This window comes from Vulpes vulpes, chromosome 10 (genome assembly GCF_048418805.1).
Source record: "Vulpes vulpes isolate BD-2025 chromosome 10, VulVul3, whole genome shotgun sequence".
NCBI lineage: Eukaryota > Metazoa > Chordata > Mammalia > Carnivora > Canidae > Vulpes > Vulpes vulpes.
In genome coordinates, this window is record NC_132789.1 from 28,708,180 (window position 1) to 28,732,985 (window position 24,806).

Genomic DNA, 24,806 nt, shown 5'->3' on the forward strand with positions numbered 1-24,806 from the left:
GGTGGCGACAGCAGTTATGACAGCACGGGAATGTTCAGATTCAGGTTGTGCTCTTATAGCAGATCCACCCAGCACTTTCACTGACATTCATCCACATTCAGCTCACTACATTCATTCCATAGTCGATCTTTTGCTGATTTTCACATCTAGTCGAATGGTATAATGCAGATCTACTGCAAAGTTAAGCTGCAAATTTTGCAAAAGACACGGGATTTCATGAAGCTGATGAAAGTAATATGGACAAAGCCTTTATACATGAGCAGTGGGCACATTTAACAACTGCCCAAAGGGAGGACAACTGGTCAAGGAAGAGACCGCAACACATTCTTCTAAGGCACAAAGATATCAGAGAATCCTGGGAGAGAGAAGTAGCCCTTCTCTCAGACAGAATATTTGCAGACAGAATATTTGCAGGAATATTTCTGCAAAAGTAGCTGTCTAAATTTATGCTGCTGAGGTGAAGGGGTACCTACCATGCTATCATAAAACTGATGGAAAAATTAAACTCTCCCAAAACCAACCAAACTCAGTCATTATTGGATCATTTGAAGAATTAACACACCCTTGCAATTATCACCAAAGTCCTAGTAAGGTAAGATTTAGGAGTTATTTTCATTATTATTACTTTATCTTTACTAAGATAAAGCCCCACTCACACCTAGTAGGTGCTAGTTACTAGGATAACTGAACTACATTTTGAGTGGATTCACTTTGTGGCCCTTTGCTAGCAACTGACTGCCCACAAACAGCAGACCCTGCCCCTCACGCCCATGCTAGTGGGGTGGGATGTTGCCACTGTAGTAGGCACAAAAGGGGCCACTGTAGGAGGGTGACATTCATGTCATTATTACATTCCCATTTATTCTTTTCCATACCAATTGAATTTTTAACACTAAGGATACCTCGCTTTTATATACAATCAGCAACAAGCAACAAAGAGTTGTTACCTCTTTGCACAAGGCTAGGACTTCCCCTACTTAATGCAATGTGGGAAGGTCAGGGTCATCACAAGGCCAAGCACTGTGGAAGCCTGTGACCTGCCTCTAAAGGGTCACAGGGGCCAGGGGTGGGGGGCTGGGCATGACAACAGAGGCCTACTCTCAAGGATGGAGATGCTGTCAAGACAACTGCAGCATAGCTGTAGCTAAGAGTCCCACTGACCAGTCTACTCTCACTGGGTTCCCTCAACAATCCAATGGAAGCATTAACAAGGCCATCATCTTGTTTAGATTTTGACCACACATGATCACTACAAGAAACAGGCCCTTTCAGCACTCTGCTCTCCTAGAAACCCTTCTGGACCATGGCATCTTACTGCCACACCAACCTTAAACATGCTGGTGGGACTCCTTCATTTCCATCTCAAGGAGCCAAGGGGGTACCCTGCTCAACCCAGACCTCAGGCCAGACACCCAGCAAACCACACCAGGGGAACCCCCTACCAAGACAGACTTCGAAATTCCCAATACAGTGTCAAAAATTTTACAAGGATTCAAGAAGTTCCTCTGAAGGAACAGGGAAGGGACAGCTACTTCTGGCGGTCAACACCCCTCCCCTGCCTCTCCACTGCTGGAAAACTGACAGCTGACCAGCCAGATCACAAGAGCCTTGCCCTGAATTCACCCAAAACAGACTAGGTATCTAAAGACCAAGGACCAAACTGTCACCAATCAAAGTATGGCTACAGTCTCATGAGGAGAATCATCTGTGAGCTCCCAGGATGGTTGTGAAGACAAGGGTAAAAGGAATGGATAAGATAGAACTTTGCCACCTGAGGGCACTTCAGTCAGATGGCAGGATGGCGGCCCCTCAGCAGAGCTCCTCCTCACCTGCTGCACAAGTTCAGGGGGCAGTTCAGCTCTCCACTGCTTTAGCTGGCGTGAGGCGAAGGAGTGCAAGGCATAGGACATAGTACCATACTCGATCCACAGGGATAGGTTGGAGCTGTCGATCTCCAGAGCCCGGCGGAAGCAGTTCAGGACAGGCGTGGCGTGCTTCCAGATGGGCCCATCACTCTTCAGCTCATTGGAGTTCAGCTTGTCCTGAATGCGACTGGCCCGGGCCAGAGCCATGCCTGCCCAGGAATCAAACCTGTGGTCACAACAAAAGCACCAGTAAACATACCACTGCCCTTACAGCACTGTAGATATGATAGATGGGAGGGTGAGGCCCCCAGGTCTGGGGCAACTCATTTCCCAGGCCACCCAGAGCCCAGCTCCACCACCAGGGACTCTATGTCTCTGAGCTATAAAACATGGTTAAGAAAACCCACCTCAAGAGAGCAGAGCTGCTGGGACACCACAAGATATGTATTTGAGGTCATCCAGCACCTCACAGGTACTCAGTAAGTGTTCTAAGAGGATCCCCACCAACTTGAGCCCAGATTGTGCTCACCAGCATGGTGGGCTCTTGGACTCTGGTCCCCTTTGCTTCCTTGCTTGGAAGGGTTACCCACAGAATGTTTCTGATGGAAAGGAAAAGGAGTCCTTTACAAGGCATGTCCCATCCAAGGCGACAGGGAGGCTTCCATCCCGCTGCCACCTCACCCAACCCCTCACTGGTAGCATCTGCCATTAACACATTCACTGACCAAAAGCATGGTGTGGCCAAGACCCTGAAAACACTGCCATGTAGCTTCTACATAGTTCTCCCTCTGGAACCCTGACCAGATCCTGCCCTCTCCAGCTCAGTTCCCAGCAGTAAGATGGAGAGTGAGGGGACCACAGGATGGCTGAGATCCTACTGCTCTGAGATCGCCTGAAAGTGGTAGGGAAAATGCAAAAAATTCTCTAAGATGGAGACCAAGGCCAAGAGCACTTCGGAAAGTGGAATTTCCTGAATGCGAGTACAAACAACAGAAGGCAGCAATCACATGACAGAAGCTTCCCTCTACAAAATGACAATTCTTGACCCACTGCTACACTAACTTTAAAACTAGCCAACTGGCTTCCTGGACTATTCGACAGTCCCCAAGGTGTGGCAAGAAAAGAGCAAACTTGTGAGGCTCAGATGTGCCCAGATGTGTCCAGGCACCCAGAGGTGAGAAAGCGCAAGTGAAGGAGCAGTAAAGAGGCCTGAAGGCTTAAATGGTGACAAGGGATAGGAAAAATAAAGGCTTTGGCCCCTATATGGAGATCCTGAGTATACTCTTTCTTCCTCAGGGCCTCAGGATTCAGGGCCTGCTCAGGTCACTTCGAGGAAGAAGCATGGGGGTAGGTGTCAAGCTCCCCTCCAGATGGTGGGAACCATGCCAGGGTCTTTCTACCAAGGCTAGCAACTTCCACACTGAGGATTTTCCCCTCTTGATTCTTCCCACAGTACCTTTGGCACCACTCTTTGCCCTTGCCTGGAGGGAAGGGACCACATCACAGTGTAGGCCCAAACACCTGCATGAGTCCCAAAACAGAAACCGCTATCTGCACTCACAAATATAAGTAACCAAGAACACAGACACATCATCATAAAAACTCAAAATGCTCTTCTACGTGTCAACAAAAGTCCTGACGTGAGTTCTTGATTCTAGCAGAGCAGTATACAGCCCACAGTTGGGGACTGCTCACCCACAGGGACACTCGGGAGCCCAAGGGCCAGTGATGTCCTGAACTCAAGAAGAGGAAGTGTCCAGAACCTGTGCACTGGGCTCTTATACACGGCAGCCCCGCTCCTAGCATTGGGCCCAGAATTGTTTCTTTGGCAGAGGGATGAGCTGTATTGGGGCCTACTCCCAAATTCTCCTCCCAAATGCCACTCTATGAAATGCCTGGCCAAGGTGACCCAATCCCAGATGAGCAAGAGCAGATGGAATAGTGAAGTGAACACAGGTGAGGAACGGTGTTGCCAGCATCTTCACAGACTCTGTTTTCCCCACAGGAACCACCAAAGCACACTTTGGCCAGAATACTCCACCATCCACTCACCTGTCTGTCAAGCGCTTCTCCTATACCTGGTGGGCCCAGAAGATTTAAAGAAAAAGCCAGTATCTGAACTTCCCTCTTAACTAGTACAGAAGATGAGACTGCACCCAAGTCCTCCCTAACATCTGCTTGTTAGAGCCACAATGAAAGAGCCCCAGGAATGGGCCACCAAGTTCCTCCTGGCCCTGGGATCAGTACTCACAGGACAACCCACCTCTCTGGCAGGGTTCTTGGCAGGCCAAGCCTGACAGGTTGGTATCCTCCGAACAGGTGCATGTACAGGTTCAAATGAGGACCAGCTGAGCTGTTATGAACTTCGTCTCATAGCCCAAGTGGTTATTGGGTGAGAAGTGCCACGCCAGGCTCCCACCTCCCCATGGACAGGTGGGTTTTATCACCCTTACTTTTCAGACACGGAGACAATGGCACAAAGGAGGTGACTGCTCCCTGTCTAGAGCTATGAGCGCTCAGCCAGCCTGAGCATGGGTCTGCTCCACCAAACTGGCCCATAATGACCCTAGAGAGGACATCCAGCACATGGCTCCCTGCCTGGAGGAAACCACAGGCTGAGCAATAGGTCTGGGAGAACCTTTCCCACAAGAAGTTGTGTAAACTGGTTTCTCCATTCAGATCCCAGACCCTCTCCCCTGGGCCAGGTGGATCCTGACAAGGTGGAGCTCGCCAGTTTCACCTGAGGATAGGCAGCCACTGTGGCCTGGCCTCTGAGTACTTACCCACAGATACTACTCTGGACTCTTCAGATACAAGGCTTACCTTGACCCAAGGCTTATTACCTCCTAGGTGTGGCAGCCAAGAGAAAATGTTCTCTCTCAATCAAATGAATCAGACTTTATAAGCTTAGCAGGGCCCTTTAAGGATGAACAGGTCAATCATAACTTTTTAAGAAAAAGCCACCAGGGCTTGGTGGGAAGAAAGCATGTACAATATGCTCTCCTACTTCTACTGTCATGACAATTGCTACAGCCAACAATGCATTGCATCAGAACAAGAGAAGAGAACCTCTAGCTTGAGTGTTTCTATTACTCTTCCCTTACCCCAAAATAAGGAAACAACAATAACTGAAGAGACATAGTACACATTAGCCCACTTCCTGGGGCCAGGAACCAGGAAAGGAGACAGCACACAACCAACAACCAGGTGGTACACCCTTGCCCTGCTGGCCTGAACAGATGGACACCTCATGCCTCCTCTGATCCCAACACTCATCCCAGGCATCTTCTGGAAAGAAGTCTTCTTCATTGCTTTTCTTTTTATGAAAAACTTGCTTTTTCCCAAAACTGCACAGTGCTAAACATACTCTCTCATTCCTTTTTCCCTGGTCTCTTTGCCAGGGCAAGGAAAACCCAAACTGGCCCAGTGAGGAGTTGCTGAGCTGGAGTTACCCCAGCCCTCCCTGCCTACCCTTTGCCCAGGCCACTGACCTGTTGGGGCAGATGCAGATGTCGTGCATGTAGAACTTGATGGCCTTGGATTGCTCCTTGTTTTTGAAATGGTAATCAGCCAGGAGGTAGTAGAGCTCATTTACCACTGGAGGGGAGGGGTCGGCCCCTTCTGGGAGGCAGGGCACCTGCCAGATGAAGGACCAAGGATAAGGGGAGATGGAGTCAGGGTCTCAGATGTGACCAGTAATGCTGCAAACCCAAGACCATTCACATTAGCACAGGACAGACCCTAGGCCCTGACTTCTGGTATAGGGCAAGGAAAGAAGACCCTAGGCCCTGACTTCTGGTATAGGGCAAGGAAAGAAGACAAGCCACATAACCAGCAGTGCTGGAGGGAAAAAAAATGACAGGACACAACCCTGTCACACTCAGTTCCTACCTCAGCTGAGGCCCCCTCAATGTAGGCAGAGACTTTGTCCAGGCTCAGGGCTGGCCTTTCTGTGCGGGGCACAATGGTGGCGATTCTCTTCAGAAGGTTTGCCAAGTCAGCAGACACAGTGCTGGTCTTGTAGCTGTCAAATTCAGGAAGGGTCTTGGGCTTAAAATACTCAAACATAAACAGGGCATCCTCCCATATAAGGTCCACCTTGAGAAAAGACAGAAAGTGGATCATAGTGTTGTTGGGGTAAAAGCAGAAAGGGAAAAGTTCCTCCATGGGAACAATGCAGATGAGGTTACAATATATTAGAGTCTAGAAAAAGTCCTGTATACTCTTAAAAATTCGTATGCCCACTATAATCCCCAAAACCAAATGTCTAAAGGCAGAAAAGTAAACAGACATAAGCTCGGCCTTTATAAAGACAAATACTGGAAACCAAGGGCACATTCTGTGAGTCCATGTGGCCGAGCCAGAACATAGGTTCAGAAACGAGTGGGAACTGCGGCCAGGCCACTGCCCCTCCCCTTGAGCCTCAGCTGCCCCACTGCCTCTCAGAGCCAGGCGGGTTCTGCTTTCTGTGTAGGGCCACAATGTGGCCCTGCTGAGCAGCTTATGTTCAGGGCATGGAATTAGTAAGATTGGAGAATAAATGACGAGCCATGAGATGATACACCCAATAGTACACTGAAAACCAAACCTCTAAGGAATTATTAGTACTATCCAAATTGGAAAAAGAAATCCTTTGAAAATTGCCATGCTGCACTTTTGAATGATTAGTCAATATCACGAAGCTAGTTTTTACAAGGAAAACCCTCTGACCATGCTCTCATTCTCCTGGTGCACCCCCAAGAGCTGTGTATCTGATGTCCTTCAAGAGTGCTCAGAGCCCCTGCTTTTCGAAGCCCCAATCTTCTCCACCAGGGCAGGTGTGGTTGGTCTGGGCAGCACCCTCACCTGCTGGGCTGAGTGCTCCTCCAGGTACCTGGCCTTGCTCTTCTTGCTAGGGAAGCTGTACAGGCAGTAGAAGCACTGCTCCAAGGCCGTCTCCAGCTCCTCCTTGTAGGGGTGTGTGTCTTCAGAGGTGGATGCAGCAAGCTCCTTCTGGAGAACTCGTACCTATGGTAGGCAGGGAGAGACTCCTCAGAAGGCCCATAGCTTCCCTGGCACAGTGGGACCCCAGGAAGACCACCATTGTCAATTCTGTTAACCTGAGGCGGCCATGTCTGTTGGACCTGTTTACTGGAAAGGGTCTATTATCCTCACAGGAGCCATTCTGGGCTTGCTCTGACAGTGACTTCCTGAGGAGTTTGCTTGCCAAACTGCTTTCCTTCCAGTATGCCCACTCAGTATCCACCAGCTACTAGAAGGAGATATTATATGCCCTCTGGGAACTTCTCTTCTTATTTATTAGGCCATTCATTTGCTCTCCAAATATTTGCTGAGTCCCTCCTTATGCTAGGCACAGTGTGACATAGTTCCTGCTTTTAAGAAGCTCAGATCCAATACAGGGGCAGTTAATTAAACATGAAGTTATAATGCAAGATGTTAAATCCCATTAGGGCTGAGGAAGTCTGAGAGAGACTCCCTCTATTTCAGCACAAAATATAAAGATATAACACAAAATGTATCCAAAGCAAAAAATAAATTCAAAGCACAAAATATATCAAGGAAATAATAAATTGTCTCTCTCAGACAAAACATTAATAAGGATTACAGAAGATGTAAATCCCACATTACAGAAGGTGTAAACAACATAGTCAACAAGTAGGGTATCTATGGAGATTAGCTCCAAAGGCTATTGTTATGCCCAACTCTTAGCAGCTACACATTCTTTTCAAGCTTCCATGGGATTTTTACCAAAACTAGACAAAAAGCACATCTCAGCAAATACTAAAGACAAGATACAATACAGACCACAGTCAATGAACGTAAGTTAGTAAAATTAGAAATCAGTATATAAAGGTAGCAAATACCAAATGTGAAGACTTACAGCATGCAGCTAAAAACGTATTTGGAGAAAACATAACCTTCAAAACATGTAGTAGAAGAATGAATGCTGTCACTACGTGGCCATCTAAGCATAGCGTAGTTTCAGGGACTTATTAGCACAAGGCCTTTCCCATATGCTTCTACACATAAGTTGAGAAAGACTTAGACCTTAATGAAAGAAGATGTTATTTGAGGAATGGTTTAAGCATGGTATAATTTCAAGGTGGTAAGTGTATAGCTTTTCCCATAGGCTTCACACATATATTTATTACACTTATATCTTGATAAAAGAAAGAAGTTACTGGGACACCTGGGTGGCTCAGTCGGTTGAGCGTCAGAATCTTGATTTCAACTCAGGTCATGATTTCAGGGTCGTGAGACTGAGCCCCGCATGGAGCTCCATACTTAGCGGGAAGTCTGCTTGAGGATTCTCTCCCTGTCCTTCCCCCAGCTTGTGAATGTGTGCTCTCTCTCTCATGGTGGGGGCAGGGAGGCAGAGGAAGAGGGAGGAGCACTTGGGACTCAATTCCAGGGACCCAGGGATCATGACCTAGGCCAAAAGCAGACACTTAACCAACTAAGCCACCCAGTCAACCCAATAAATAATCTTTTTTTTAAAAAAAGAAGTTAGATGAAGGATGCTTTATAACAGTGTCCTTTCAAACAATTCAGCAAATGTCTTTACACACAGGCTTTTAAACATAAGTTTGTAAGCACTTATATCCTAATGTCAGGAAGATGTTACCAAATGGCCTTACAAGGTGTTGAGCACATGACTTTTCCCAATGCTTCTGTACCTAACTTAGAAACACTAATACCTTAATGATAACAAGATGTGAAAAAAACAAAAACAAAAAAGAGTGAACACTGAAATAAGCTTTCACCATGATTAAATTAAAAAGCACAAAATATATCCAAAGAAATAATAAATATTAATGTGGAAATTAATTAGAAAGCAAAGAAAAAACAGATCAATAAACCAATAACCTGTAGTTTGAAAAAACGAATTTAGATAAGCTTCAGCAAAAAGGGGCTTATAAAAAAGGAGAGGAAGCAAAAATAAATGATTTTAGCACTGAAATGGGAGGCATAACCAGAGGTACCAAAGAGACTTTATAAATCATAAGCATACTTCATGAACAACTTTGTGCTTATGTGGACATTATTTCAAAAATACAATTGGTTTAAAAAAAGAAAATCTAAATGGGCCTTGAATCACCAAAGAAAGAATCAATATTTTAAAATTTATCCCCCAAAAAAGAGAGAGAGAGAGCTCTAGGCTGGGGTGACAAACTATGGCCTAGGGGGCAAATCTTCCCACTGCCTATTTCTGTATAGCTCAGAAGCTAAAACTGACACTTAATATTTTTAAATGACTAAAAAAAATTAAAAGAATAATATTATTTTGTAACATATCAAATTCAAATTTTAGCATCCACAAGTTTTTACATATTATCTTTAAATATTGGCCATGCCTGCTTTTGTGCTACAATGGGAAAGCTGAGTATTTGCATCAGGGACTCTATGGCCAACAAAAGCCTCTAAGATTCACTATCTGTCCCTTTAGAGTGTAAGTTTTGTCAACCTGAAAAGCATTATGACAAGAGAAAAAAAAGAAACTGTAAGAATTGAAAAGAAGATAAAAAAATAGTTATTTGTGAATGATATATAACTGCCTACACAAAAAATCTGAGACATCTACAATCCACCAGAATTAATAAAAGCAATAAGCAAAGGAGCTATGCACAGGAGAAACTTTTTTTTTTTTTTTGACACAGAGAGAGAAAGCGCACAAGCAGGGGGAGCTGTGGGCAAAGAGAGAAGTAGACTCCCCAATGAGCAGGGACACCCACCCCCACCCCCCATACGGGACTCAATCCCAGGACCCTGGGATCATGACCTGAGCCAAAGGCAGATGCTTCACTAACTGAGTCACCCAGGCACCCCGAGAAATTTATTTTTTAAAATGCAGTGTTCCTATCTGTCCACAAACACAAAATAGAAAACTTAATTTTTAAATATCTATGAACAACAGGAATAAAAAAATAATAATGCTCAGGTGTAAATCTAATAGAATACATGTAAGAGTTTAAGGAGAAAATTATGGGACATGAAAGTATAAGACCTCAATAAATGGAGAGATATACTATATTCATGACTAGAAAGAATCACATAAAAATGGCAATTCTCCCCAAATTAATCTGTAAGGTCAATGACATTTCAATTAAATCCCAGTGGTGGTGAGGGTTGGGGAATGCGGGATGCGGGGAGTCCACAAAATTTTACCAACTGATCTTACAATGTTTCAGAAAATCAAAGTACAAAGAACAGTCAAGAGTATGTGATAAATAGGTAAGCAGATTAATCCTAGCAGGTATCAGTATCTCTCAAAGACAATGTGGTACTGGCACAGGAATACCTAAACCAATAGAAAGAACAAAATTCAACAACAAACCCTCACGTGTATGGAGAGGGCCTTACAAATTAGTGCAGAAAGAACAGACTCTTTCATGAATGGTACAAACCAACTGGCCATCCATATGGAATGTAAAATGAGTCCCTATCTTATGTCCTAAATAAACAAAAATTGAGAAGGAATAAAGACCAGATGTGGAAAATGAAAGTGAACTTTAACAGAAGAGAATATCTTTATAATCTTGTGGAGGAAATGATTTCTTAAAGTACAATAAACAAAACAAAACGCCACTCACAGAAAACAAAAACCCCCACAAACCATAAAAGACTAATAAATTTGATATTTAAATTCTGTAAAACAAACACTATACACAAAGTTAAAAGACACATCACATAAAATTGCATAGAAATTAGAACTAAATACACACACGTAAAACTGGTGAAACATATATATATATCAGTTAAAAGACTGGAACTCAGAGTATATAAAGAACTCCACACATCAATAGAAAAAAGAAAAAAGCCCAACAGAAAAATGAACAAATGATATGAACAAGCAAATTGTTAGAGGAAACCTAGAGGGACCTGGGCAGAGAGAGGGCAGTCAACAAGCCAGGGCCGACTCCACAAAGGTGAAGTTGCTACAGGAGCTGGAGGAATGGGAAAAGCTGGGCCTTGGGTAGAAAAGTCAGGAGCTATGAAATGAAACATGGAGGTACTCCTCTATCACTTCCACTCCATCAAATTCACTTGGCAGATCCTAGCAGCTGGAATTCACACTCCATCAAAAAAGATGCAGACTAAGGAAAACCCGGAGTAGGATCATCACCTCTGCTGCCGGCCTGGAAGGCCGCTCCTCAGCACCACTTCTGCTGGGTACCAGCCTGCAAAGGTGCTACCTCATTCTTGACTTTCTCCCAAGCAGCATAGGGGCAGAGGAGTGACTGACTGCCTCATGGAGGTGACCCTGTGGAAGTAGACAATGTCTCCACACTCTCTAACTGGGAGAGCAAAGCCAGAAGAATGAAGTTGCCAATTCCTGGGCAGCAATATAGTTAGTCTAAGCTTAGCACAATTCTTCCAAAAATGGTCCTGAAGTGTGGAGCTGACCTAGGGTGAGCACCCGGGAGGCCCTTAGAACTCACAGCATGGAGCAGACATTGAGGCATCTACAGCTGGCACTCCTGCCAAGTCTGCCTCCTCAGCACAAGTGCTCTGCAAACTGTCAAGCACTACACATACATGAGCCCTATAAATATTCTGTCTCGTTCATTCACTCAACCCATTATTTATTAAGCACCTATTATGGGCTAGGTGTGCTGGGCTAAGGTACTGGGATCCAGCAGTGAACAAAAGTAACAAACATCCCTACTTCATGGAAGTTACATTCCAATGGAGAAGAAGCACACAACAAACATCTTAGATAAATAAATCCTATAGCATGCTAGAAGCTGGTAAGAGCCATGGGGAAAGCACAGGGCAGAGGAGGAAGATCAGGACTAGGGAGGCAGACTGCAGTTATAGAGAGCATATACTTGCTCACTGAAAAGATATAGAGCAGAAGTCGGCAAATCTTTTCCTGAAGAGACACACAGTCAATATTTTAGGTTTCACGTACAATATGGACTCTATCAAAGCTCCTCATCCCTGCCACTGTGTTGCCAAAGCAGGCATAGTTGATACATAAATGAATGGTTATGGCTATGTTCCACTAAATCATTTATCAATAGACCTTGGGTGTCCGTTTCATGCTCTATAACCTATCTGTGTGCTACCTGGCCTCACACTCAGCAGCAAGTTTTAGGGACGGTAATCATACTACTTATCTCCAGTATGTCCAGTCAATCGCAGCAGCCAAGTGAGAGAAGACTATTTGCACTCACTATTTACTCACGAAATAGCTACTGATTCAGCAACTACCTCCTTGTATGAGTGGTGCTTGACAGAAAGGAGTCAATGGAAGGCATTGGTGAATGCAGTTATTACTTCTAAAATTACTATGAAGGACCTGGCCCTATGCCCGACATAACAAATGCAGTAACAAGCAGTGGTTCTAAATCTACCTGCAGGTCAAGGCCAGGTCCAGAACCCCTGCACCTCGAGTGCACAAGGGAACAAAGTTCAGACTTTCTGGCAACTCTGAGTAGTCACATACAAAATCAAAGAAGGGCAGCAGGCCCCAGTGCAGGGCAAGGCCAAGCAAGCAAGCCTCAGGGTGCCAACCCATCCCACCCTGCACCCCACCCCCAGCCCCGGCCAAGAGGGCAGCACTTACATAGAATCGCAGCAGAGCCCCATCGGAATTGCAGCACCAGGACCTCCTACCCAAATACTCGTGGGCTGTGTTGAGTAGCATGAGGGATGATGGGAGCATGGGTGTCTCTGCCATCACTAAGGAAAGACCAGACCAACACAGTGTTAGCATGGGGATAGCATGGAAGCTACAAGGCTCAATAGTTCCTTAGTGGGCTTTACTGTGTTTACCAAGGTGGCCACAGATTCTTCTATCCTTTTTTAGCTTTTTAAGTAAGTAATGACCTGAGTGCCTTTACTAAAGCAATACACACTTCTCAAAAAACAATTCAAATCATACCAGACATCATAAGGCAATCATAAGAATGCCTACTGCACCTCCAGTTAACCACATTGACATTTGTGGGCACATATGAAACATTTTGAAAGAAAAGATAAATAATGTTTAACAATGAAACCCATACTACATATACCATTTCTTAAAGATTCTTATATGTAGGCCTATTGGAGTATTACAGAAGAAAAACGGAATTATTAAATTTCAGTTAAATTTTCTAGTGTTTGTTCACCACTAGAACTATTACTAGCAAAAATAAAATAAAATAACTATTACTAGCTCCTTAAAGATCCTTCGGTGTTTTTGAAACTCTGGGCTATAACCCACTAGTGGGCTTGTAAGCAGCATTTTTAAAGACACCCAGGCATCCCTAGAATTAGGATTCTTTCATGAAATTTGTTTCATACTTTTTTTTTTAAGATTTTATTTATTTATTCATGAGAGAGACAGAGAGGCAGGAACACAGGCAGAAGGAGAAGCAGGTTCCATGCAGCAAACCTGATGTGGGACTCGATCCTGGGTCTCCAGGATCACGCCCTGGGCTGAAGGTGGCACTAAACCGCTGAGCCACCCAGGCTGCCCTGTTTCATACATTTTGACCATTGGCCAGCCCCAGTCAAAAAGGTACAAAAGGCAAGGATTTAAAAAAAAAAAAAAAAAAAACTCAGAAAATCATGAAGAAATTAAGCCACTCCGGTTTTCTATGGGTCCTTTAGTTTCCATTTTCAACAGCATCAAGTGATTCTATTGCACAAGATGGATGATAGCTTGTAACATTTCCTTTCTCCCCATCTCCCAATTTTGTTGTAGCACTTCTGTAGCACTTCAAAGTTTCTAACACTGGGATCCCTGGGGTGGCGCAGTGGTTTGGCGCCTGCCTTTGGCTCAGGGCGCGATCCTGGAGACCCGGGATCGAATCCCACGTCGGGCTCCCAGTGCATGGAGCCTGCTTCTCCCTCTGCCTATGTCTCTACCTCTCTATCTTTCTCTGTGTGTGACTATCATAAATAAAAAAATTTTTTAAATTAAAAATTAAAAAAAAAAGTTTCTAACACTGATAACTGTTCTGCAACCATAATTAGCACAGGTGCTTTCCCTCAATTTCAATTCTAAATGGATTTGGTGCTCAGCACAAATTCTTGCCTATGGCTTTTCCACCCCGATGAATTTCATTCTGACTCATATTGGTTTACTGACTTCATCTTCCAGTAGTGTTTTTAGAAGCACCCACAGGAGCTAGGATCTCTGTTTATAAATGTCTATAACCACTATTAATTACAAACAACTTGGTTAGATGTCCTAGTTTGCACTGTCTTTCCCTGAGAATAGTGTAGACTTTTAGACATCACCTCAACTGCCCTGAATATGACTAGGGAGAAATCTGAAATGAGTCTCATGTTTTATCCCATGAAGATAAACTGCCTTTTCAGTTTAGAAATCTAAAAAATCTTTATTCTTGAAGTAGATTCTTAACCAGGATTTATCTTGCTGTATATCAATTTTTCACAGCATATACTAAACACTTTAAATCTGCACACTGTTTTTATTACAGAGAAATGTTCCAATATTTGGTTACTTGTCCTGTTTCATTGCTAGAGTCTTTCCATCAGGAGCACAATTTATCCTCGCACAGGCCCACCACTGTTTCCCTCATCTATTCTCATCAACAACACTTTTAGCTCTGAACTAAAACCCTGGTTTCAGTTCTAGCCATACTCATTCTGCTCCTTGCAGTCTGGTTTATTAGTTTATAATGGTGAGGCTTGGTTTGCAACGTTTTCCCTTAGTTTTGCAATTTTCCTCTTCATTTCATTCTGCTTATTAGTTCAAATTTTTTAATAAATCATTTCTTGTGCAAATCATTACCCGGCCCCTGCCTCTGTTCCTTGGTGTAAGTTTTCCTCCTGACTGAGTTAATCTGTTTCTTTTTCATCCTCCACATGGGGTAGGGAGTGGGCTACAATATGTTAGCATACTTGCCATGTAACTTCTCTCTATCTTGCTCATGGTCCACTAACCGCACTTCCTCCACATCCTCCACACTACGTAAATGCCCTAATATATCACCAATTTTCTGAGGCACTCTCCCAAATATAAGATCAATTTGCCCTTTCTTTAAAGCCATAATTTTAATGTAGGCACTGCTCTCAATCCACTTTTTTGTAACCTGTATCTGCAGAGGTAGAAGGGAGATCACTGGACTAGTGCAGCAGGTAGTCCTTGCTGGGGAATCTGGATTTCGTCTTCTCTCTGAGATGACCTTTAAGATAGGACTGGTCGCCCTGTGAGAGGAGTGTAGTCAGCAGACAGCCCCCAGTGGTCAGCTCCTCCAGGGTCTTCTACAGCTGCAGAAAGGCACCCCACCCAAGGTCATACACTTCCTGTGGGAGTCCATGTGCAGTGACTGAGCAAGACGGGAGTATAAAGACCAGCTACTTGATTCCAACATGGTATGACAGCTCTGGTGGATCACTCTGGCTCCAGAGTTCCCTGCCAGGTTGGCCAAGGCCTGGTCAGACCTGAAGTGCAGGTCAACTTCCCTCTGCTCCACCCTGCTTCCTCTCCCGTTACTTTTGCAAATAACGATCCCCAATAAACCAGCTCAGAGAACTCAATACGACAATGTTCTACACTACTCTGGGCCCCTTATCACCCAGCTAGTAATGTGCTTTATCCCTGGACCCCTTGTCTTAGCACAGTCTGGTCACTGGAAGGTGGCAGGGCCCAGAAGCCCTTCTAATCTCTGCCAAACCAGGGTGATATGGAGGGGCTTCCTCACTAGCCCACTGTCTATAAATGAGAGGATATTAATATTATTTGCCAGGATTTTGCCAACTTCCCATGTTTCCTCAGCCTTCCTACCAGGGGTAGAGGAGAGGACAGGAGCCACATCTGCTGCCAGTCCACCAGAATCTTGGATTCCTTCCTTGGCCTATTCTTTCAAGCTTATGGCATTCCACTGTCCCCCTTTCCTTGTTTGCTTATTAGCAGTTTTTTTAAATTATATTTTACTTGCATAATCAGAGGAAAAGGGAGACTCTTAATTCAGGAGTCTTTTGCATTATAATTATGAGAAAAACAATAAACATAGATGTAAACCTCAATTTTTTCTCACCATTAAAACCCTTTTGGAAAATACAAAGGTACTACTTGTTAAGAGCTCAGAAGATATATAACCTAGAAATCTATACAAAAAATCAATTAGGCAGAAGCAAAAAAGTATACATGAGGTTCACTGAAGTGTGACCTATAAGAGAGAAATGCTGCAGGCATCCTGAGGGGTCAGCAGACAGGATGGTTCAGTAAAGCAGGACATCTCTCATCAGCATTACAAAACCCAGAGAGCAAAACTGAAACAGCTTCATAAAATAAGGCCTGAAAGCCTTTCTCAATCTAGCCTTTCCCATGTCCAACCCACATGGCCCAGCTCTCTTGCATCCCTGCTCATGCTGCTCTGTCTCCCCAGTGTCCTCCTCTGCCCCTGCTCTCCTCTCAAACCTCAGTCCAACACCATTTCACCCCCTGCCCCCACCCAGGCAGCATGAAGCACCCTTCTTTCAGCGGGTGACGCTGGCTTGGCACTGTGGATGTTCTGGTCTGTCTCCTCTCACCATGAATCTCTCAGAATGAAAGGTCTTATTCCCAGAGGCCTGACATGCAGTGAGCAACTGATAAGTATCAGGGTAGTACACAAAGTTAGAATGAATGGAAGGAAACAGACTGCATGTTAACTCTGGCCTTCTCTACGTTGTTAGAATAAGGATAGCTTTCTTTCCTTTCCACTTTTCTGATTTTTCAAATCACTGAGGAAAAATCCCCAATATATTAATCTGAAGCTTAGTTGAATACATAAATATGTGCATTAAATTCTCAGCTACATAAAAAACTTGTGTCATTGGCCAAGTCTAGATGGAAAATGCAAGAACATTCTACCACTTGGTAGAATGAAAGGGAATCTTTGTTTAAATGTCATTTAGCTGTTACTGTTAATTCTTCAACACATTTCCTACTGCTGCATTGACCTGGCTCAAGTACCACCTCCAATGAAGAGTCCCGGGCTCGCCCTCTTCGGCTTCTTGTTCATAACTACTCATCATTTAGCACCCCCACATGCCAGGCACTGAATAATAATAGCTGTATTATTTTATTTTGTCCTCGGTACAACCCCCTGAGATAGGTGCCATTATTCCCAACATCTATCTGGGGAATAGAGGCTAAGAGGTTGTATGACTTGCCTGAGGTCACACAGCCAATATGTGACAGTTGAGATTTGAAACCTGTGCTCACTCATTCCGTACCTCTCAGCTACCCACACCCCACCCTGACTGGGTCATGCCAGCAGGGGCCACAGAGTGTGGTGGTTAAAGCACAAGGGCCAAAAAATAAAAAATATAAATAAATAAATAAATAAATAAATAAATAAATAAATAAATAAATAAATAAATAAAGCAGAAGGGCCAGTGCATGGCTACCCATCTCACAGGGCTGTCTTGGGGATTAAAGGATTACAGGGATTAAAGTGTGAAACTGCCTGGGTCAGTGTCAGTGCTCCTTATAAGCACTGGCTGTGCTGTCATTCTGTGTTGCCACCTGCACCAGACATGAAATAGCACACACTCACTGTCTCTTGATGCCACTGCACAATGAGCTCCCTGAAGGAGCTTCTGCTTCTGTCTGAGCACCACACAAAATCCTGCTGACTGAGCCCTAAGCCCACCCACAGCACCTGGACAGGGCTATTGGGGCCTACCCACACCCGGACCCATTTCCTGCCACCTTCATCCGTTGGGTTCTGGAGCTGTTGCTGGTGACACAGGGATTGGAAGGTATCCTCTTCCTGCCAGATGATCCGGTGCAGGATGATCCAGGGCAGCACTGAAGAGACATGGGGATCCTTGGGCTCCTCTTGCACAGCCATGCTACAGTCAATGACCTGGGAGAAGGGGAAGAGGGGTTATTACAGTCAGCCAGCTGTCCCTCCCACCCTCTGAGATGATGACTCCTCAGGGCAAAGGTGGGGACACTGATTGAGAAGCATTACACCATATCATCAGAGTCCCAGGATGCCCAACAACAGAGTTAAGCCCAGACATTAGAAGAGCCAGCTCTGACAGTCTGCCCTCATGTCACATGCAGCTCCTGATGTCATCGGCACCTATGCGCAGCATATGCCAGACATGAGGGTTACAGAGGTCAATGGCGCAGCGAGGAGTTGATAGTGCAAGGGGAAGAGAGCCACAGACAAGCCACTCAAGAGTTAAGAATCAGGGGCGTCTGGGTGGCTCAGTTGGTTAGGCAGCCAACTCTTGATTCTGGCTTAGGTCATGGTCACAAGATCGTGAGATCAAGCCCTGCACTGGACTCAGCACTCAGAGAGGAGTCTACTTATCCTTTCCCTCTGCTCCTCCCCCTGCTTGCACTCGCAAGTGCTTCTCTCTCTCTCAAATAAATAAATAAATAAATAAAATCTTTAAAAAAAATTTAAGAATCAGAATCAGTATAGCCGCTGTGATTAAAGTAGATGAGGGCCACAGTGGGGTCGCAGAGGAGTGGGAAGAGACAGAGGAAAACCTTGAGGTTTCCCAGAGTGGAGTAACACTCCAGGTGGGTGGCTGTGGTAGAACCAATACCAAGAAGGCAGGAATTGGTGGCAGATGACAGGCATACAGGCAGATGCCCAGAGGTAGCCAAGGAGTGAAAGATGAGTAAAGAAAGCTGGGCAGGATGGTGCACCTTGGGCAATGGGCAACCGGGGGATTATGAAGGGTTGAAGAGAGGGAGGAGTACACTCATATTTCCATGTCAGGGTGATGGCTGCCCTGGGAGGGTAGAGTGGGCAAGGAGGAATGCAGGGAGCACGCTGCCATAGCTCAAAGAAGAGGCAGCAGTGTCCTAGGGCTAAGGCAGAGCACTATACACGGAGAGGAGAAACAAAGAATGGGGATGTTAAGGATTTGGGTTTGGCAGGACCTATTGATGGCCTGAGTAGTCATTGTCAAGAGAGAGCTTAAGGAAGGTTCCCTGCTATGAAGCCCACTTGGACGATGTGCGGTACTGTGACCACCCCGGCCATGAGAGCCAGGATGATGTGGGATGGTAGAGAGCCCTGGTGGGGAGACACAGGGCCTGGGGTTCCAGCCCCAGCTCCACCTCCACCACACACAAGTCACGCCCTCCTGCTTGAGCCTGCTTCCATCCCTTGGGGATGGGTGGTATAGAAGAACCCTGTGGTGCCAAGGGCTCAGCAATCTCTAACTCCCAGACCTGAGCAGCCCCAGGAAGGTGTGCAGCCAGTGCATAGTGACCCCCACCACCTGAGGTGCCCGCCTCCTGCAACAGGAGCACCCAATGCATCCCCTTGGGGTCCTAGCTTGCAGTAAAGCCGGTGAGTTATGAAGAACGGGAATGTCCACAAGCAGTGGTGGGTTACCTGGATGAGGTTGTTGGTGAGCCGGGTGAGGCCAGTGGAGGCAGATGATTCCTTCAGGATGCTGCCACTGCTGTCAGCCGAGAGCGCCTGGTCAATGCCCAGCAGCAACTGGGTCACTGTGGCCACCCACTCCTCCTTGGCTGCAGACTCACTCGCATTCACCATCTGCTGGACAGCCTCATGCAAAGCCACATCAGAGCACTCGAAACACTGCCGGTGGTCCTTTAGCCGGAGCAAGGAGTCCTGAGCACAAGGAGGGGCGGGGAGGAGAAGGAAAGTGTACCATGATAGGGCTGTGATGTCACTCTGCACAGCTGGTCCTCAGAACTGAGAAGCAGGTAGGTAGGGACAAAGACACAAGGGGCAGTCCAAAAAAAAGGGGAAGAAGAGGCTTTCCACTGGCCTTGAGGCATCTGTGAGGGCAGTCACAGCATGGATGTGCCAGCCAGGGGGCTTTCAGAAAGGGGCTTGACCTCCGCACCTCAGTTTCCTCATTTATAAAGCTGGAACACGGATGAGGCCACAGAGCCGGCAAGCCCCTAGGGTGAGGGTGAAGCTGAGTGAGTCCACTACCTCTGTCAGCTCTCAGCTGGAGCCACCATGACCCCGGCCACCCAGTCATGCACTCCTCTGGTGCCATGGCTCTGGAGAGGTCTCAGCAGGGAGGGCAGGCTACTAAGGAGGGACTCTCTCTGTGGAGGAGGGCCTGAATCGAGGCCACGGCAGAGGCAACCAGCCAGGCAGCACTAAGGTCATCGTTCTAAGCGTCCCCATCCGCCCCAGGTGCTCAGGTGGAAGAAGGTACCAGGAGCAGAGAATGAGCACGCTCAGCCCCGTGCCCTGGCACGTGGAGGAGCTTGCAGTATATCACACTATTTTAACATCTCCTCTTAGGGAGCCATCGCTTTCCATGCAGCTCCCTTTCCTTTTGCTCTAGAACATAACCCACTTAAGCACCTCAGTCTCAGCCACTTTCATCACCATGCTGCTGTGTGGGGAAACTCAGCCTGGCTGTGAATTCGCGGATCTGGCAGGCAGCCTGTTAGAACAGCAGGAAGCACCTGCTGCCCAGTGCCCTATTAGGCTCTGACCTCGCCACAGCTGAGGCCTGGCAACAGCTCCACAACACAGGCGCAGCTGCCACTCCCTGAGGTGACACAGAGAGGGGTGGCCAAAACTGCCTTTGGGATGTGCTACAATGTCTGAACACAGATCAAAACCACCCCCAATTTAAAAACCCTAATTGCCAGGAAAATGGACCCTGTGTTTCTTTAGAGAAAGCCAGTACTCTTTAGCAGGAGGTCCAAGGCATGAAGGAGTCTACAGGGTGCAGACATCGAACCCGAAGGCCCAAGCTGAACCCCTCCGATCAAACACTAATCATGCAAGGGACAGGGGCTTATTTTGTAACAGGATAAAGACTATGGATCTGAAAGTGCAGCCAGTGTTGCCATGAAAGTCAGGGACAAGACAAGATCCACCAGCAGTGCTCTAATGTGACATAATCCCTAGGGCTCAACGCTAGAAAGAGCTCAAAAGCACAAGAATAACTGCCAACAAACGAGGAGACCAAATTACTGCTGACTGTGGGCAACATGATTGCCTACCCCAAACAAACAGAAACTATCAGAAATAATGGGCATGTAGCAAAGTGGCTAGATTTAAAATAAATGTGCAAAAATCAATAGGGTTCCTATAAACCAGAAATGTACAGTCGGAAAACATAATGACCAACAAAAAGATCCTGCTTGAAACTACAACCAAAAGTATCAAGAACTTAGAATCAATTCAACCAGAAAAAAAACTACACAATTTTATCAAAGAACATAAAAGGCAGCTTGCCTAAATAAGAGCAAGCCATCATACTGCTAGAGAGAATTCCAAATCAGACCCCCTCCACAGACACACTATAAAAGCTAGACGAAGCACGATAAATGCAAAACTAACACCACTAGAAGAAAACAAAGGCAAATACACTTTTTTCTATTTGTTGACATGCTTCTAATCTGCCTCCCTTCTAAAATATAGGTCTTGCCAAAGGGGGCCTCTCTCCCCTGTCCAGTGTCAGGCACACTATAAGAGCTCAATCTATGTATGTGGAATGAGTGAATAAATATTCTTCCAATCTTGGAAAGGCTATCTAAGCATAATGAACAAAATCACAAACATTTGAAAATATTAAAAGATTTGACAACATAAAATTCAAAACTCTTATATGTAAAAAAAAAAAAAAAAAAAAAAAAGCCAATTTAAAAGCAAACTGGGGGCGTCGCCTGGGTGGCACAGTTGGTTACCCATCTGCCTTTGGCTCAGGTCATGGTCCTGGGATCCCGGGATCGAGTCCCACATTGGGATCCCTGTAGGGAGCCTGCTTCTCCCTCTGCCTGTGTCTCTGCCTCTCTCTGTCTCTAATGAATAAATTAAAATCTTTAGGAAAAAATAAATAAAAAAAGATTAGTATCTTTATTTATTTTTTTTTAGATTAGTATCTTTAAAATATAAAAAGCACTCCAAATCAATAAAAAAACATACCCCCCCCCCATGGGAAATTGAAAAACCAATGGTCCCTTATCCTCAAAATAAAGACCAGGTGCTTCCATAGCACTTGACCCAGGCCTCGCCACAGCTCTCTCAAGTACTGCTCAATGCCTGTCCAACCCATCAGTGGAGCACCCTGCACACCTAGGGGTTCTGGACTACAGGAGCAGTCTGACAACTGAACACTGGAGCCATCTTAACAGGCGAAGAGGGCTAGCTTCTCCCTTCTTCTCCACACCCAATGGCCTCCCTGGTACACCCAGCCATCCCTCCCATATGCAGTCATGCTGGACACGCCTCCACTCCCCCACATCCCACCCACCCCCACCCACCCCGTCCCCATAAGCCTGTAATCACAAGCCTGCCATGGTAACTGAGGTCAGACATATCTCAGCCCTTTATCTCAGCATGGGCCAGCCTGACCCTCCTCTGCCAGGAACTGGAACCTCCATCTCCCTTCCTCCCTCCCACCCTCTCTTCCTTCCCAGAACCAACTCTTTCTTCCCTTTCACCAGAATAGAGATGCCTCCATTTGCTCCTATAGTTGCACCTCTTAACTGTTTCACTGTTCAAAAAAGTTAATTGAAATGTCTGACATAATTAGAGCAAAAAGCCTGGGAGAAAATTGGGCTCTCTTTCCAAATTGAAGGGAAGGACCCAATATATAATAAATACAATGTGATTAGTGTGTGAACTATAAGGGACAAGACACCAGACCACCCAATGCCACTAAACATATCATGTTTATCACAAACCCCATGCTTCCACAAGATGGTGGCACTAGTGAGAGCCAGCACCCACCCATATAGTGCTTGCTACATGCCAGGCGTGGTGCCAAGACACACTAATTTATATAACCCCTGTAGCAGGCCTCTGAGGAATGGACTACGATCATCTCCATTCTAGAAATGAGGAACCAATGCACAGAAACTGAGTAACTGCCCAGCACCCAGCAGATTCTGATGCCCAGTGAGCTCTCTGAAGAAGGGAGGCACGGAGGAGCTGAGAAGGCACATGGCTTCAAACCCCACAGTAGTGTTTTCTCTCAACCATATGATTGTTCATGGATATTTATTTATCTTGATTATATTGTATAGTTTGTCCATTTGAACGTCTACTCAAGACTTAATCTCAAAGATAATATAATAAGACAGATAGATGAACAAATAGGTGGATTGATGGGTGACACCCTGACTACTCTTCCTTCCTCATCTGCCAGGCAGACATTCCAATTCAAGTATAGGTTCACACCTTGAGCTACACAGAATCCTACAACCTGCACTCCTAGGTTCCTGCTTCCCCTGGTCTTGACTGTATCTTCTAACTAGCATCTTCCTGGGTGCCAGTTAGCACTTTTTACTCCTGTTTTTTTTCTTCCAGGTGCATGTTCTTGAGGGCCACCTCAAAGCCTCCAGAGAATAAACCCATAACCAAGCAAAGAAGGTAGGAGGTCAGGGCAAGGGGCACCATCAGTAGCACACACCTGCAGCAGCAGCAGCTGGGCGGGCCTCTCTGGAATAGAGGTCATAAACTCCAGGTGTTTGGCCCGGTCAAATCCACTGGTACACAAGGTGGGGCGAAGAAGATGCACGACAGCCTTGTAGTCACCAGCCTCGTAGAGCCGCTGAATCTCCTCCAGGGACTGGCACCGCTCCAGCGACTTCAGGTTCTTATCAATCTGGAAAAGGTCCAGACATGCTGCCCAATGACAAACCCCTCACATCCTCTCTGAATCTGGCCAGTGTCTGCATTTACTAGGCCCAGATGAGGAGTATGAAAGTAGATTCCCTGTTAATACAATCAGCATTTACATTAAACTAATGCAGTATAAAAAGTACTTCTATTAAGGTCAAGGCATATTCAGTTCTTTAAAACAAACATAGAAAAAAATGGGGCACCTGGCTGGCACAATCAGAGGAGTACGTGACTCTTGATCCTGGGGTCATGAGTTTGAGCTTCACATTCAGTAGAGAGATTACTTAAACACCTTTAAAAAAAAATAGCAAAAACAAAAACTACCCAAGAAGCAGAGAGGTTCCACAAAATTCTCTGCCAAAATAGTTGGACAGTGAACCAGACTCCTGGAACTGAGGAACCAGAGGCCACTGGGGACTTGGGTGAGCTCTAGGCCAGAGGCTGATACACACCATTGACCCACAGAACCCTCTCCTCATAGGAGTTCTGCTGTGGCCCTCAGAACACAGGAAGCAGGGACACTCCACTTGGCTTTGCCCAAAAAATTCTGCAAGAGTCTGAAGGCCACTCAGCTGATGTGGATATGTCACAGCCATGGAACTGTGGCAGAGTCTGAGGCTTCACAATGAGAACAAGATCAGAACCAGACTGAGCCTGGTATACATGCCCCATACTGCTGACCCAACCCATAGCCAGACCAGCACTACAGGCTCCTTCAGCAGTTTCCCCTAATGCTGCTGGGGCTGCTCCAGCACACGGCCCAGAGAGCTGAGCAATGATCACTCCAGATCTTGCCAGTGAATGCCTCCCGCCATCCCTGCTCCCTGGACTTACTTTCCCTCAGTGGGTGTGCCTGCGAGTCCAAAGTGCCCTCATGCACCAGAGCTACCGCTCCCAGGCCTCTCCTGGGAGGAAGGAGCCCTGCTCAACCCATGGGCTGCTTTCCTGCTCTACAGGGACACAGCAGGCCTGGTCTAACTGGGCCAACTCAGAATAAATCTTTGACTAAGAAAACACCATTAAATAACTCCCACTCACCTCCTCCAAGGAAACGACCGAATCGTTATAGAGGTTGGGCAGACGGATGACGATGTCTCTTTGCTCAGTCCCTGCCTCAGCCTGGATGGTAGTGGAGCTCTGAAGCATTTCTGTGCAGATGTCATAGTTTTCCAGGGCCTGCTCCATGTCTCCCTGGTCAGAGGAAAAGCAGTCAAGAGACAGGGGCAGAAGGAAGGAAACTCACCATGCAATGCCAGGCGCCTTACCCTCCTAATCCCATCAGACTACAGGCACCAGGAGGGCAGTTTTGTCCAATGACTGCTATACCCTCTAAAAGGTGGCCTCGCACACAGCTGGAGCTCAATAAGTATTTGTTGAATGAATGAATGAATGA

General features: G+C 45.9%; 1 protein-coding gene across 6 annotated transcripts in view; it reads right to left on the minus strand.

Annotated features, from left to right (window-relative positions):
* CABIN1 (calcineurin binding protein 1) overlaps positions 1 to 24,806 on the minus strand; it is a 152,712-nt gene that overhangs the window by 91,273 nt on the left and 36,633 nt on the right. For all 6 annotated transcript variants that reach the window (XM_025982684.2, XM_025982682.2, XM_072723349.1 and 3 more), the window contains exons 15-23: positions 24,452 to 24,604; positions 23,202 to 23,396; positions 19,181 to 19,423; positions 17,527 to 17,683; positions 12,436 to 12,551; positions 6,711 to 6,872; positions 5,757 to 5,963; positions 5,357 to 5,502; positions 1,830 to 2,091 (exon numbers count right to left, since the gene is read on the minus strand). In XM_025982684.2, coding sequence (XP_025838469.1) covers positions 1,830 to 2,091; positions 5,357 to 5,502; positions 5,757 to 5,963; positions 6,711 to 6,872; positions 12,436 to 12,551; positions 17,527 to 17,683; positions 19,181 to 19,423; positions 23,202 to 23,396; positions 24,452 to 24,604 — 1,641 coding nt within the window. The remainder of the gene's footprint in view (positions 1 to 1,829; positions 2,092 to 5,356; positions 5,503 to 5,756; positions 5,964 to 6,710; positions 6,873 to 12,435; positions 12,552 to 17,526; positions 17,684 to 19,180; positions 19,424 to 23,201; positions 23,397 to 24,451; positions 24,605 to 24,806) is intronic.